Source organism: Rhinolophus sinicus, linkage group LG15, assembly GCF_036562045.2.
Source record: "Rhinolophus sinicus isolate RSC01 linkage group LG15, ASM3656204v1, whole genome shotgun sequence".
Taxonomy (NCBI): domain Eukaryota; kingdom Metazoa; phylum Chordata; class Mammalia; order Chiroptera; family Rhinolophidae; genus Rhinolophus; species Rhinolophus sinicus.
The window spans coordinates 25,188,638-25,202,810 of NC_133764.1; the positions used below are offsets into that span (position 1 = coordinate 25,188,638).

The window sequence follows — 14,173 nt, forward strand, 5'->3', positions numbered from 1 at the left end:
TTGAACCTTAGTATCTGTGTGACAAGTTTCAGCTTGTTTGGTGCAGTCAGTCAGGTGTGATCTATGATTGAGAGGTGTGTTGTAAAGTGTGCCGTAAATCATCCTCCATCATGACAATGCTCTGTCACACATCACTTCTGGTATACGGCAATTTCTGTCAAATAAAAATATTAGTGTGTCCTCATCCACCTTATTCACCAGCTCTGGTACCGTACACCTTCTAGCTCTTCCCGAAAGTCAAAATGATTCAGGACATCAGCAACCACAACAGCGCAACTAAAGACTCATGAAAGAGGACTTCCAGAACTGCTTCAGAAAGTGGCAAGAACGATGGGATAAGTGCGTTTGAAGTGAGGGAGAGTAGTTTGAAAGGGGTTAATGGCAATGTGTCTTTTACTGTAATAATTTTACTTAAACATTAACCATATTTTTTTAATCACATCTCCTGTAGTGAGACATTACTTGAAAATCTGCATATAACTTTTGACTCTACAGTTGGCCCTTCACATCTGCAGATATGTATTTATTGAAAAAAATTCTGTGCATAAGTGGACAAATGCAGTTCAAACCTATTTTCTTCAAGGATCAACCGTAGTTTATTAAATATGAGAACCTGAACACAACTGGCATGTTAATGAAAAAAATTATTGAAACCATTTGTGCATCTGATAGTTATCTCTTCCTATCTAATAAAAAAAAATCACTTCTATGTTCATTCAAATTTGCATTTAATTTCTATTTACAGTCATTCAATCCGAAATCAAATACTTAATACAGTAAACTAAATACAAGATGAAAAGCAGAAAAGGTGTTACCCTCATAGCACTCCTAATAAGGCAGCTGAAGAATTTATTTACTCTGATAGACGCAAAGCCAACTTGGGATAGGAAAAAAATAATAAAGAGCAAACAAACACAATGAACCCATCTTTCAGATGTACTTCAGATAATCCACTGAGATAATACTTGTGTTGCATTGGTAAATTAAGAATCACACAAGAAAAGTTTTATATCAATCAGCAATAGATCATAGGTCATGGTGCGACAAATTCTTTTATGATTGCTTTGTCTGGCTTACTAGTGTCTGCTCCTATGAAAGAAGGTAAATGTTTGGACATTGATGTTTTTATTTAAGAAGTTACCCATTTTCAAAGCCTCAAAATCCATTCTTCATAAATTCAACATTTCTCATGGGAATAATCTTAGATCTAGCCCTTGTAAGCTAGGAACCATATGACTAGTAACCAAAATAGTTAAGTTCTATATTAAATATAAAATCCAAGGCTCAGTACATCAATACTATTGAAGATACATCTTGTTTATAATCATTTATTACTTAATGAATGTTGAATTTATGGAGCATAATACATGCATTCTTCCCCCCACCCCCATTATCTTCTATCTCAAAAAATAGTATGGAAAAAATCCTTGAAGGATTCAAACTAGTTAACACCATAAAGGGGAAAAAGAAATAACAATTTTCCTAAAAATCTGGTTCAAGTTCAATAATTAATACTTTACATTGTTAATCACAGCTGGTTTATAAATCCCAGTTTATTCTGTAATGCTACAAACCTTATAAAATCAAAATTAGTAAAACTTCAGTTCTCAGTGATTATATTTTAATTAAAAAAACAGCATGTATATAAAATAAAAAAATATCCTGTAATAGCTGATTTTAAAGAAAATAATCAAGTGATGAAAGAAAAGCACTTAATCTCTTTTATACACTTACCTGGAAGAAGCATAAAGAACCCTCTTAGGAACTCAAGACTAGTAATATTGACATCATATATTTTAAACTATGCTTGGATTTTTACAAATAAATATAGGGTAAGCCATATTGCATAGGTGTGTGCTTTCTGTCTGTGACACTACAGTGGCACTTGACATGTTTTCACAGTCATAGTAGGAATATCCATTTATGAAACACAATTTCTCAATAAACTTGCCACAGCATAGGAAGTTAATTTCACTTAATGTTAAGTTTGAAAACCTGTATTTGCCTGGATGGTAGATGTGCAATTAATGCTTTTTATGCAGGAAAGTTGCAGTGTTTGCCACTATTGCTGGCAGTGCTAATTATGAAAATGGTTTAACTGGGGTGGTTATAGCCAGCCAATTACAGTGCAAATGTTAGCAAATAGGACTGAGGAGGAATATTTTGGTGTAAAAATTTTGCTGGAATTTGGTCAGGCAGTCAACACTACAGTTAGTAAACACATTTGAAAACAAGTATTAGAATAGCACAAGCCATTTACAGTCTGAAATAAAGCCTATATATATATATCACCATAGCTTTTCGGGGTCTGTTTTATTCAGACACCATAAACTGTCAGAGAACAAAGATCTGTACTTTAAATACAATTTTTGCAGTTATTTTAGCTTCTCATTTACAAAGTTCTCAGTAGGCTGCTGCAATAATGGGATAGGGGGTGAGAGGGAATGATTAAAAAAAAGTTTTCTGTCCAAAAATGAACTGTTATCAATTCTTTCATTATTGCCACAATTGAAATGGTATATTTCCAATCATTTTTCAGGATTCTGTTTTTGCTTAGTGTCATAGGATTTCATCTCATCTTACTTGAATTGCCATTTAAATAAGCAAAGCTTTGCTCTTTTCTGACTGACTTCAACATGCATAAAGAATTTTATGGCTTGGATCCTATGGCTCAGAAAGGTTTGGAGAACACAGCAAGCAGCATTTATTTAAAAAAATCATAGGGTTGCCAAATACTACAAACTGACTGCACACTCAGACTGAAGACATTAGAAAAGACAAAGAGCTGATAAGACTCAACTGCAGCTGCATGATCATCTATTATACCAGTATGCACTGAAATACATTTGTATAAAGCTCTGCAGATATTATACCTTTTCACCAGCTAAAGTCATGGAAATGCTCTCTTTAAGGCAGGAAGTATTTACGAAAGGTAAAGTTACCTTTATTTTTATTCTTTGTACCTGTAAATCACTTATGTGGATTTTTGTTACAATTTCAAAAACATAGTGTCTTGTTAACATGTTTCCTAAATTAAGCCACTAAGTTTTCTTATTCACTGTGGAAGACATTCATCAAAAGGCCATCAAATATTGTTACAATCAAAAAATGTAGCCCCAATATAGGAGAAAAAAACCTTTTTCCTTTTAAAACTTGAAGGAAATGTAAGGAAGGTAGGTAGCAAAAACAGTAAAAAGAAGTAAAACCTAAAACCTTAGCAATTTGCTGTGAAGAGATTAGATAGAGAGTGGAACATGGCAACACCCTCCTCCCCTGGATCTCCCTAACTCCCTCAATTTGCCGCCCTCAGTATGCATTTTATCCTGACTCTCTTCAGTCCTTCTTCAGCCACACGCTGAACACATTTGGCGTCTTGAACCAAATACTGGTATAAGAACAGGTGGTGATATTTTTCCAGTGCAATGCAGGCCCAGTACAAGGATGAAATGTAGGACATACAACTTATGCCCATTCCAAGGCTTCCAGTTAAGCTTAGCACATAGCAGTACTGCAAATAGAAATGATTAAATAGATTTTTTTTCCAGACAGGTATTACAGACAGGTATTGCAACTGGGTTACTGAAAATAAACCCCAGGTCTACCCCAATCCCTCAAACGAGCCACAGCTGTGGTTAACAATGATTCATTTGCATTTTTATTATTTCACCAAGAGAAGAAACAGAAGTTGTCTGACTTTCTTCATACCAACCAATAATTTTGCATTTTAAAGTTTGGGATGTTTTCCATAATGAGCTGAATCAAAAATCTATTTGAAAAATATATATTTATATAAAAAAAAGATTCAGGTTGTTTGCAAGTAAAACATCAATTGGTAAGTTTCTTTTGTCTTTGATTTCATGTTGCTGGAAAGTTTGACCAAGCTTGCATGCTAATTTGTCCTTAGTTGCAAGTTTTACAGGCAATTTCATACTTTGCCTAATGAAAGGATAACTCTTCTTCGACACAATCAGAGCTCAACAGTGATTCAGAAGCAACATCCTACCCTAATACTGTCAGTTTTGAGCCATCGACATGAAAATCCTTGATAAGGTTGAGAAGATGTCGCTAGGAATCAATTAATTGATGTGCCTAAGAGTTCTGCAATACTATTTTGCTTAAGTTTTTCTTTTTTTTTTTTTTGCACCATTGATTGATTTTTAAAAATCTGTCTTTATTTTTCCTCCGTCCAAAGTGTTCTGTGTAATGACACTGACTCTTCAAGACTGTCATTTTGAGTCCTCTTGTTTCACGCTGCAGGATGCTCACAAATCCTCTCCCCACTTTTTTTTGCCTTAAGTTAATTAAAAGCATTGCTCCGTCATAGATTCATACGCAGGTGCTCTGGTCGTTTGGATATCATGGGAAAAGCTTGTTTTTTGTATGGCCCGGAGTTCGGCTGTCGTATTGGAAGTGGGGCTGAAGCTTCCCCACTCATTGTCACATCCATCTGCTCTATTCCACTTGTTTCCATTGGGTATTCCACAGGCGTCTGAGGATTTGCTGTGCTGGCTGAAGCACCTCTTCCCCAGAAATCCCCAGGAGAAAATTTGACTGGGCTTTAAGACAAGGAAAATCTATCATTCATTTGTCTCTAAGATTATTTCAACAAGAAATATTTCCCTTACATTTAAAGGGAATGAGGTAACATGCCATTTATTTTGATTTCCGTTTATCTTGTGTGGATTAACACAAAAGCAAAAGTTGAGCCATCTCTCTCCTCTAGCCTAATTGCTAGTTTCCTAACTGCGCTCTCTCTCTAACCTCTATTCTTGCACGCATAAAATCCTCAAAGATACTTAATTAAAAAAAAAAAAAATCAGTTTACTTCCCCACTACAAAATCAGTTATCTCCCCTACTTAAAACAGCTTCCGATTATATTTAAAATATTTCTCCAAACCTTTGCCGTTCTAGTCCTTATTCACCACACTTTAGGAACATTGAGCTCCCTTTCATTTCCAAGAAAAGGCCAAGTTTTTTCCTCCCTTAAGGCTTTTGCACGAGCTATTCTTATACCTGTAACACCCCTGTACTTTCGTTTTTTTGTATGGCTCACTCTTTCTCTTCACTCTTAAATATCACATCACCAGGAAGGCCTGTCTAACCACCATGAATAGCAGCCCCCTTGTTACTCTTTACTCTCCACCACCACACTGTTTTTTTCCATATAGCAGTTGGCACTACTTGCAATTACATCTTTTTTGCATTTCTTTCTTTGTTTATTGTGACTCCCTCTCACTCGGTTGTAAGCATCACCAGGACAAGGACAATTCCTATGCGAATCATGTGTCCCCAGCACGCAGCACAGCCCCTGGTACACAATAAATGTTGAGTCACTGGGTAAAGAAGACATTTGCCAACGTAGCAGCTTACTTTTAGGAGGGAAGGTAAACTCGATAGCATAGTATCATAGATTAGTCACAGACTAGTCACTTGCAATATTAAGAAGGTATAGATGCTGTGCTTATGTCAATCAAAGAGAATATGATGACAGATCTTTCATTTATGTAACTTGGCATAAATTTCTTAAGCAGGCTCTTCTGGTTTAAAATAAATAAATAAATAATAAAGTCTAAATACCTGACAGGTGTTCGTGGGCTGCCAATAAATCTTCGAGGTGATCGGATTTTTGGTTCAAAGGAAAACTTTTCTTTCACACTTTCAAGTACAGATGGAGCCACATATGTAAAACCCTGAAAGATAGTAACAGTGGACTATAGAAGGGCACTGTGTCATATACACCAAGAAAATGTGGTTGTTCGGTCTCTGACACACCAGCACAATCATGCAAGCCTAAAATCACTAATCTCTATGCTCTCCCATCAACGCGAGCTCATTTCACACCTGTTAACTTCTTTCCAGCTATTTCTTGAGGCACAGACCTCAAGAGAGAATGCTATTGCGCTCAGACCTGCAAATAAAATTTCACTCTATTAAAAGCAGGAAAAAAACAGGTAAATGTAGGCTCCAGTATTAAAAAGTTAAATACCAAGATAAATGCAAAGAAAATTCTGGTGTTTCTAGCCATATGCAGATAAGCAACTAAGATTATGACCTGCCGTTTCTCATTATTGGGGCAAAGTAAAATAGAATTCTGTAACCTAGCACATGTGATTTTTCTGGTTTATACCAATGATTGGATAGATTTGGTATTTTCTTGATGAAGAAGTGTCAGAATTGTGAAAACCCTCAATTGCAATAGGCAATATGCAGTTTTGTTAGCTTTAGTTCTTTCTTGGACGTAGCTATTAGGCTACCAGCTGTCATCTCTTGCAGTCGATGTTCATTTCTTTAACAATCAGTCCTCCACCTTTCTCCCTTTCTATTTATTATTCTAGCCTATGAGTAGGCATTATGAGTTACAATAAAGAGACTCAATAAGGCTCTGGGAGAAGTCCTAAAGAGTGAGGTGCAATTCTGCACAGCATATGCTTTATGACAGCTACACGTAGACTTTCAGAAGCCATTTCCCCACATGTTCTTGTGGGCTAAAGCTGTAACTACCAAGAAGACCAGATTGTGCCTTAATCATCTTTGAATTTCTTTTAATTCTGTGAGAAGAAGTTAAATATTTACTGAGCTAAAGTTGCTACGACCCCAAGCTCCAGGTAAGTGGATGTAACTATTTTTTATTAATTTTTAAAGAGATCCACTTTATGTATAGAATTCTGGCTACAACCTAACAAATGAATTGTTCTTTAGGTAGCCAATTGAATTAATTATGAACAGCTCAACAATAATTTGACAATGAAAGCTTAGCTACATAACTTTTGCCACCACAATTTTGGATTTCTTTTTAGCTAGGTAAGATGTTTCTAGACTGTTTTTTATGGTGGAAAAAAATTGTTAAACTAGTTGAAATTCTGCAATGCCCAAATGAGGACAAGGTCTATATGTTAAATTAATGGTCTAAATTCTACATCAGTAGAAAACAAAATTCCACATCATAAGAGAAAAAAATAAAGCAATGCCAGAATTAAAATGAATAATGCCTATTTCCCTAACTGAACATGAGAGATTTTACTAAGGAGGATACAAGGACTTGGTATCATGTAGTTATAAACTTTACGATGTGCATTCATCTTTCATCTCATGTCATTCAAAATACTATAAAGTTTTATTTTGCGTATATGCTCTATTCTTATATCACCATATAATCATACATTTATAGTTTTTTCTATTCAATGTTTACTCAAAACCATACTGTACCACAGTGATTTAGGAGTAATTTTGACCCTACATAATTTTTGCATTCCTTGCTAACTTGAGAACTTACCCTCCACCCCAAAATATACAACATTGCTTTCTGTTATACTGTGAGCAGTATGAAAAAAAGTTTGAGAATTAAGTTAGTGACAAATCTAGTGAACTCAGAAATAGAGGAAAAAAAAGAAACAACTTCCAAATGATTACTTTCCCCATATTCCATTCTCTCTAGAGGTAGTCCAAAAACAAATGACAAAGGAAACAAAAGTTACAAAATGAGGTAGATGTTCATGTGACACATAAGTATAGTAATAAAATAAACATAAGAATACTTGTGCAAAATAATATGCAATGATGGTCATCAGATATAAATCTATCATTTCTGTTGATCAAAATCTAAGTTTTGCTTTTCTGAGGAAACAAGGTATAAATCAATACAGATACTTATATGTTGAGGATTAATTTATTAATCATCATATGTGAATAATTTGATGTCAAATATTCATAATTAACAGGCTAAAAATCCCCTACAGACTTATGTTAATAGTACCAAAATCTATAGCTCTTTCCGGACTAAAATAGTTACAGTGAGTTGTTTTCCTACTGCTATGTGGCTTTCAATTGAGATGCTGAGCCAAACATCATCTTAAGTCAGTGATCCATCCAAACAAAGGAATCATTCACTCTGAAGAATCATACACTCCTACTGTAATTGCTAAAATGGAATGTTGAATTATGAGAATTTTTTAACATCAGTCAGTTACAAGAGAATAACTTAGGAACAAAAAAAGCCCCTCAGGTTATCTACATGAAACTGCAAAGCAAGCAAATTGAATTTTCTTATTCAAAATGGCTTTTCTTATTGAAAAGGACCCATCTTCATACTTCAATTTCCCACGGCTAAACAGAAATTCTTTCACTTACCAGAAAGACCTGGTTGGCACTTTCACTGAGAGTTGAGTCATCTGGGCTGTCAACAGGTGTCTGACGTGTAAACTTTGAATCAAACTGACTCACGTCCTCTTCAGATTGCTTTATAAAAAAAATGATTACAAAATGAAGATTGTTTATATTATACATATCAAATGCATTACATGAATCAGACAAGACTCTAGGATACAGCTCTTTCACAGGGTTTGACTGTAGTATCAGACTAGTCTTAGCAGGCACAGACTGAGGAATAAATACACATGGAAAGTATGAAATTACAACATCAAATTTTAAACATGTATCAAAATAGATTTTAGTACACAGTTATCATTCCTATTAAAAATCTGAGTATTAATCTTCTCCTCTCACAAAGCCTCAGTGTGCCCAGTCCACTGACTAAATCCCTTTTTAGAGATAATTTGATCAGTTGGCCACTGAAGGTGTGTAGTAAACCTGAAAAACTACTGAAGCAGAGTTTTAAACACAAAACACATTTTTGCTCTAATTAAAGTTTCTTCCCATAACTTACTTCATTCCTTTAGAATTCTCAAGGAGCAAAAATAATATTCTACTTTGCAAGAGTATATTATCTTGTGAAAGAATATTTTTTGCCTAAATCGAACCACCAGATCTGTTCAATTCCTTCTCTCTGGTGCATCACACTAAGTGGTTGTGTCAAAAGAATTCAGGAACCAATATAATTAAGCACAAAGTGTCCAAAAATGGGAAATGCTGAACACCAATGAAAAGAAACTGCAGTGGACTGAAACACAAATGTGTTTAAAGGCATGAGTTCACAATTATACTAAAAAAAAAAAAAATCACGTAATTCATCGATCAATTTTAGAAGTTATAGAAAAGTAATTCATTATTTTGAAATTTAGGAAAGAAACAAACATATCCTGCTTTTCCTGTATGAACTGTACCTCAGGTAACCAAACAACTGATGTAAAGTTTCTCTTTATGGAAGAATTCCAGCTAATAAGTAATGAACAATAGTATTAGAATAAGATAATTTTATAAACCCCTAATGAAATCCTAGAACTATGCCAGTTTCTCAAACTCAGCACTACTGACATTTTGGGCCTGATAATTCTTGTAGGGGACTGTCTTGTGCATTACAGGATATTTAGCAGCATCTCTGGCCTCTACTCCTAGGTACCAGTAGCACCATCTTCCCAAGTTGTGACAGCTTATCTCCAGACATTGCCACATTGACCCTGGCTGAGAACCACTGGTATAGGCAATGACCAGTGACCACTAACATCACTAAAAGAAATACAAATACACATTATGTCTCTTGATCAAAACATACGACACCAAAAGTTGAATCAGATCAAGCATCGAAATCTAACCACCAGTTTTTGGAAATACAGGGAGCAGAAGAACATGGTCAATGACACCACAGGGTTAAAATCAGCAAAATCAAAATGTGAGAAACCCTGCAGGACAAATGGTTAAGTTTTTTCAGTAAGTCCATCCTCAGGGGAGGAACTGAGGAGATAGCTATAGATGGAAACAGACCCAAGAGACATTGTAACAAAAACTGTATAGGCCTTGATTGAATCCATATTGAAACCAGCCAATAGAAAAAAAAAGAAACAAGAAAATCGTCAGCTTTTTAACTGTGATGATAGCATGGTGGTTATGTTCATGTTTAAACAAGATGACCTGGTAATTTTTAAAGCTGGGCAGTTGGTACCTGAGGGTTAATTATCCTCCTTACAATTATATATGTTGAAATTTTAAAGCAAGTCACCTTGTGCTTCAAGGACCAAATCATCATCATCGTTATCTTCTTTCCCTCTACTTTCATCCCAAGAAACAGAAAAAGAAACTATATTTTCTCAAATTCTGAGGTAGGAGAAAGACAAGAACTAACAAAATAACTCATTTACTCATAAACATACTGTTATAGTCTGAAATGTGTCGCCCCAGTATTGTGTCCCTTCATATGTTGTGGTTCTAACTCCCAGTAACTCAGAATGCAAACTTATTTGGAATGAGGGTCATTGCAGATGTAACTAGTTAAGAGGTCATAGTGGAGTAGGGAGGATCCCAATTCATGGTGACTGGTGTCCTCCTGAAAAGGGCAGATTTGGACACAGACCAGCACACAGGGAGAATGCCACGTGAAATGAAGGCAGAATCAGGGTGATGAGCCTACAAGCCAAGGAACACCAAGGACTGCCAGCAAACCACCAGAAGCTAGTGGAGTGGCGTGGAACAGTCTCCTTCACAAAAGGAACCAACTCTGCCAATACCTTGATCTGGGACCGCTATCCTCCACAACTGTGACACAATAAATTTCTGTGGTTTAAGCCACCTAGGTACTTTGTGGCTGCAACTCTAGCAAACATATATTCTGTAGTTTGAAGAAAAAAAATCCCAGAAAATCAAATATAAATTAGGGTTGAATTAAGCAAAAGAAAGCAAAAAAATAAAAAAATAAAAATAAAAAATAAATAAATAAAGTCCTAAGTACTTGAAATATTTGTCTTAGGCAAGCAACCTAAAAATAATTAATATGGTCATCAATTGCTGTCAGTAGTTCTTGAAAAGACTACAGGATAAAGATTCTGTAAAGAAGAGAGGATAGACCAAAGTTTACTGAACACTTTGTTATTTCTAACTTCTCTTAGATTATCTTACTCTAAAAAAGTACCAGGTCCCTCAAATTATACACTTTCATGTATACATACCAACAGAGGTTTAAAAGGGGGCTCCACCTTCCGAGCCAGCAGTTCTTCCCAGTTAATATGTCTGAAGAATGGATGAGCCTAGAAAAAAAGAGCAGGAAGAAAAGTCAAGGGGAATAGACTTCACTGGATTGACAACTGCCTGTTTGAAGTCACCAATCATAAAATAAGCTATACTTATAAGTAACTATGTACAACCGTCACAAATACATAAAATTAGCATCATCTTCCCCTCAAACTACCAAACATGCCAATCCCTACTTGAACTTCTCCAGCATCCCCAGGACCAGCTCCAAGACGAGAAGCAGCATTTCTTTTCAGCAGCTTTAGGAGGGAAGAAAAACACTAATGAATTTTAGTCATATTTATTCTTTTTTCTTTATAGCATTTGCTTGTCTATTTTGCATTGGGAAATATGATTTATTAATAACTACTACATATTGTTTGGGAATAAGAAAATAAAATCTTTGAACAAACAAATTTGTACTTTCCCTACAAAAACCGCAGGTGCTTTTGTTCAGTATCTGTGTATGATTCTTTATTCAAAATGTTATGTTCAATTCTATGTAAATCCTAGTAGTTGAGTACCTATTTAAGAACCCTACCTTTTTAAGCAGATCTCTGGCTTCTTGTGTGAGGTAGGGAGGCAAATTGAGTTTACATTTGAGGATTTTGTCAATTGTTTTCTTTCTATTCTCCCCAGTGAACGGGGGCTAAGAGTAGAAGAGAGTGAGAAAAATTAGCATATAAATAACAGAATTATCCATTTCCTGAATTAGTTAGTTATGCATAGAGATCAGAAATGTATGTTGTGATATGGGGGCTGCTAAAAAACCTATAACTTTTAAACAACAGGAAAGAGGAAATAGCAATCCTGGGAGGAACTCAGTTTCTACCATTAAATTTTGAGATAATGGGCGAGCCATGTTGATTTTAAGCTTCATTTTCTCCATTTATAAATTAAAAGCAGTAGCTATTTTACATCTATTTCACAGGACTGCCATGACATAGATCATTTAAATAGAAATGTTTTTAAAAAAATACAGAGCCCCGCATTACTACTAATAAAGCATTTTTAGTGCTTAATATTAAAAAATAACTCCATGGGTAAAACTATCAGGAAGCACAGGAAAGGTCTCTTGCTATATTGTGATTTGGCAACACTCAGCACATAATACATGCAGCTTTTAACTGTGCACCTACTGCTCCAGTCAGCATGTCATACATTAATGCTCCCAAACTCCACCAATCCACAGCACGATTGTGGCCGCTTCTCATCAAGATTTCAGGGGCCCTACAATAATAAAAATAATATGCCTAAAAAATTCATCCATTTGCATATCATCTGAATTAGACCTTTAGAAACAAAATACGAAGCCAAATGATGCTACAGAAACTGTAGCATACTATTACTTAAACCAGGTCAAAGTTAGCTATTACCCCCACACAAATTAGATTTCTTTCAACATGCAGCTCACATGTATTCTATGGTTCCACAAAATGTGTGTGTGACTGTTCCGTCATGAATAGATTCTTTGCAGAGTCCAAAGTCTGTTAGTTTCACATGACCTACAATGAAAGATTACAGCATGGTTATTCTGAGAATTCTAGGTATGTGCAGTGTTTGAACATATCATATGAGACAATCCATCCTTCCATTTAACTGTTCCTGTCTTTTTCTTTTTTTGTGTGAAGATATCAAGAACTAGTGAGGTGCCATCCATAAAAATAGAATGTTAACTTTCTAATGTTAGGGCAGAGTCATCTTTTGCCGCTGATATTATCTATCTGGTAAAGGGAAAATAGAGAAAAGAGTGAAACAGCATATCTAAAGCTCCAGCTTTACCTATACGTATACCATCCTGAGAAAGTAAATCCTGGGAAAACTTGATGAAGTTTGGTTTAAGTACACAGACCCTAATAAAGATATTCTGCACCTTTTAAACAAAGGTGTGACACTACTTCAAATATATAGCTTTTACCACAGTGAACTGTGACTTAACAGTTCTTTCTAAAATGGTCTCAGAAAGTCACTATGATAAATTACCTTATTCTGCCAATGCTACTAGTTCAGAAAAAGAAATGAAATTACTACATGGCATGAGACCATCATCTCTGATCCAGAAAAGTGAAAAACTCACCACTTTACACAAAGAACATTCAGTTCAGGTTAAGCTGTCCTGAACTGTCATTAGCTATCCACTGGTTCAACAACCCCAGGGATCCTACTACATATTGCAGGTTTATTTCAGAAAAAAGAAAAGGCTATGCGACCTGTTGATTCAAATGTAAATGAGTGCTTTACTGACATGTTGATTCAAATGTAAATGAGTACTTTACTGACACAGAAGAAATGAGTTTATTTTCACAGAACCACCTGACACACTCAAGTTTATGAATCAAAGAAGTTAACTAGTCACTTCTCTATTCTATCCTTTGCCTTATAATTCAGAATCAGAATCCATGTTTGGGGGAATGGATGCAGAATTAGGAGGGAGGCAAATTCATATATTCCCTTTATGTACTTGGGTAAGTATAGCATTTCTCCTTAAAAGAAAGGGAGGGGGCTGGGGGGAAAGCACAATTTGAAACAATTATAAAAGCATCTGTTGTCCATACACCATTTTCTCCCCAAGAATTTAAAACTGTTAACTACCTCATGTACTATTTTGTAGACATCTAAGGATTAGCAGCTGCCTCCAGCTGCTACCCCAGGTACCCACTTTGGCTGGTTGCTCCTTTGGGGTATGAGTGAACTGCCAAGTCTGCCCAGCCTAGATTACTCTCGTATAAACTGAACTGTGTGTAGCAGCATGCAATTAAAATCAAGGCCCACTTCGCTGTACCTACAGCTATATAGAATATTAGTCTGTCTGATTTTCATGTCTGTTGTCACAAATAAACAGCAATAAACTGATGCCTACTAAACATTTATTTCCAAGACTACATCAAATATTCTAATCCTGTCCTTTTTCTATAGCATCAATAAAAATTATCATAAAAGTATTGCTTCTAATATTTATATATTTTCATCATTAAAGACAACTCAACCTGTAAAGATTCACTTTCCAACTTAAGGAATAACCCAAAATTTGTGTTTGTACTGGCTTTATGCAAGGATTTCTAGAGTGACAAGCTATAAAACGTAAGGATTAAATCAAAAAAGGTAGCTGATTGGCCAGTTATTCTCAAATCCCTTTAATCTCATCAACCATAAATACCTAAATACTTAAATCTAAGTATCATGGTGCCATAAATTCTGAGGGAGGAATTTATAATAATAGACACATGAACATGGGGCTTTAAAAATGACCATGACCTGCGTGGGAGGATTTTAAGA

The 14,173-nt window shown here is 35.4% G+C and overlaps 1 protein-coding gene across 5 annotated transcripts in view; it reads right to left on the reverse strand.

Annotated features, from left to right (window-relative positions):
• Window positions 1–14,173, reverse strand: part of RPS6KB1 (ribosomal protein S6 kinase B1) — a 71,933-nt gene that overhangs the window by 37,311 nt on the left and 20,449 nt on the right. For 3 of the 5 annotated variants that reach the window (XM_074320399.1, XM_074320396.1, XM_074320397.1), the window contains exons 8-14: window positions 12,312–12,402; window positions 12,037–12,127; window positions 11,439–11,546; window positions 11,095–11,157; window positions 10,837–10,914; window positions 8,129–8,236; window positions 5,579–5,691 (exon numbers count right to left, since the gene is read on the reverse strand). In XM_074320399.1, coding sequence (XP_074176500.1) covers window positions 5,579–5,691; window positions 8,129–8,236; window positions 10,837–10,914; window positions 11,095–11,157; window positions 11,439–11,546; window positions 12,037–12,127; window positions 12,312–12,402 — 652 coding nt within the window. Of the gene's footprint in view, window positions 1–4,120; window positions 4,557–5,578; window positions 5,692–8,128; window positions 8,237–10,836; window positions 10,915–11,094; window positions 11,158–11,438; window positions 11,547–12,036; window positions 12,128–12,311; window positions 12,403–14,173 lie in introns of those variants that run through there. The other 2 variants (XM_019736359.2, XM_019736360.2) reach the window with 1 other exon arrangement.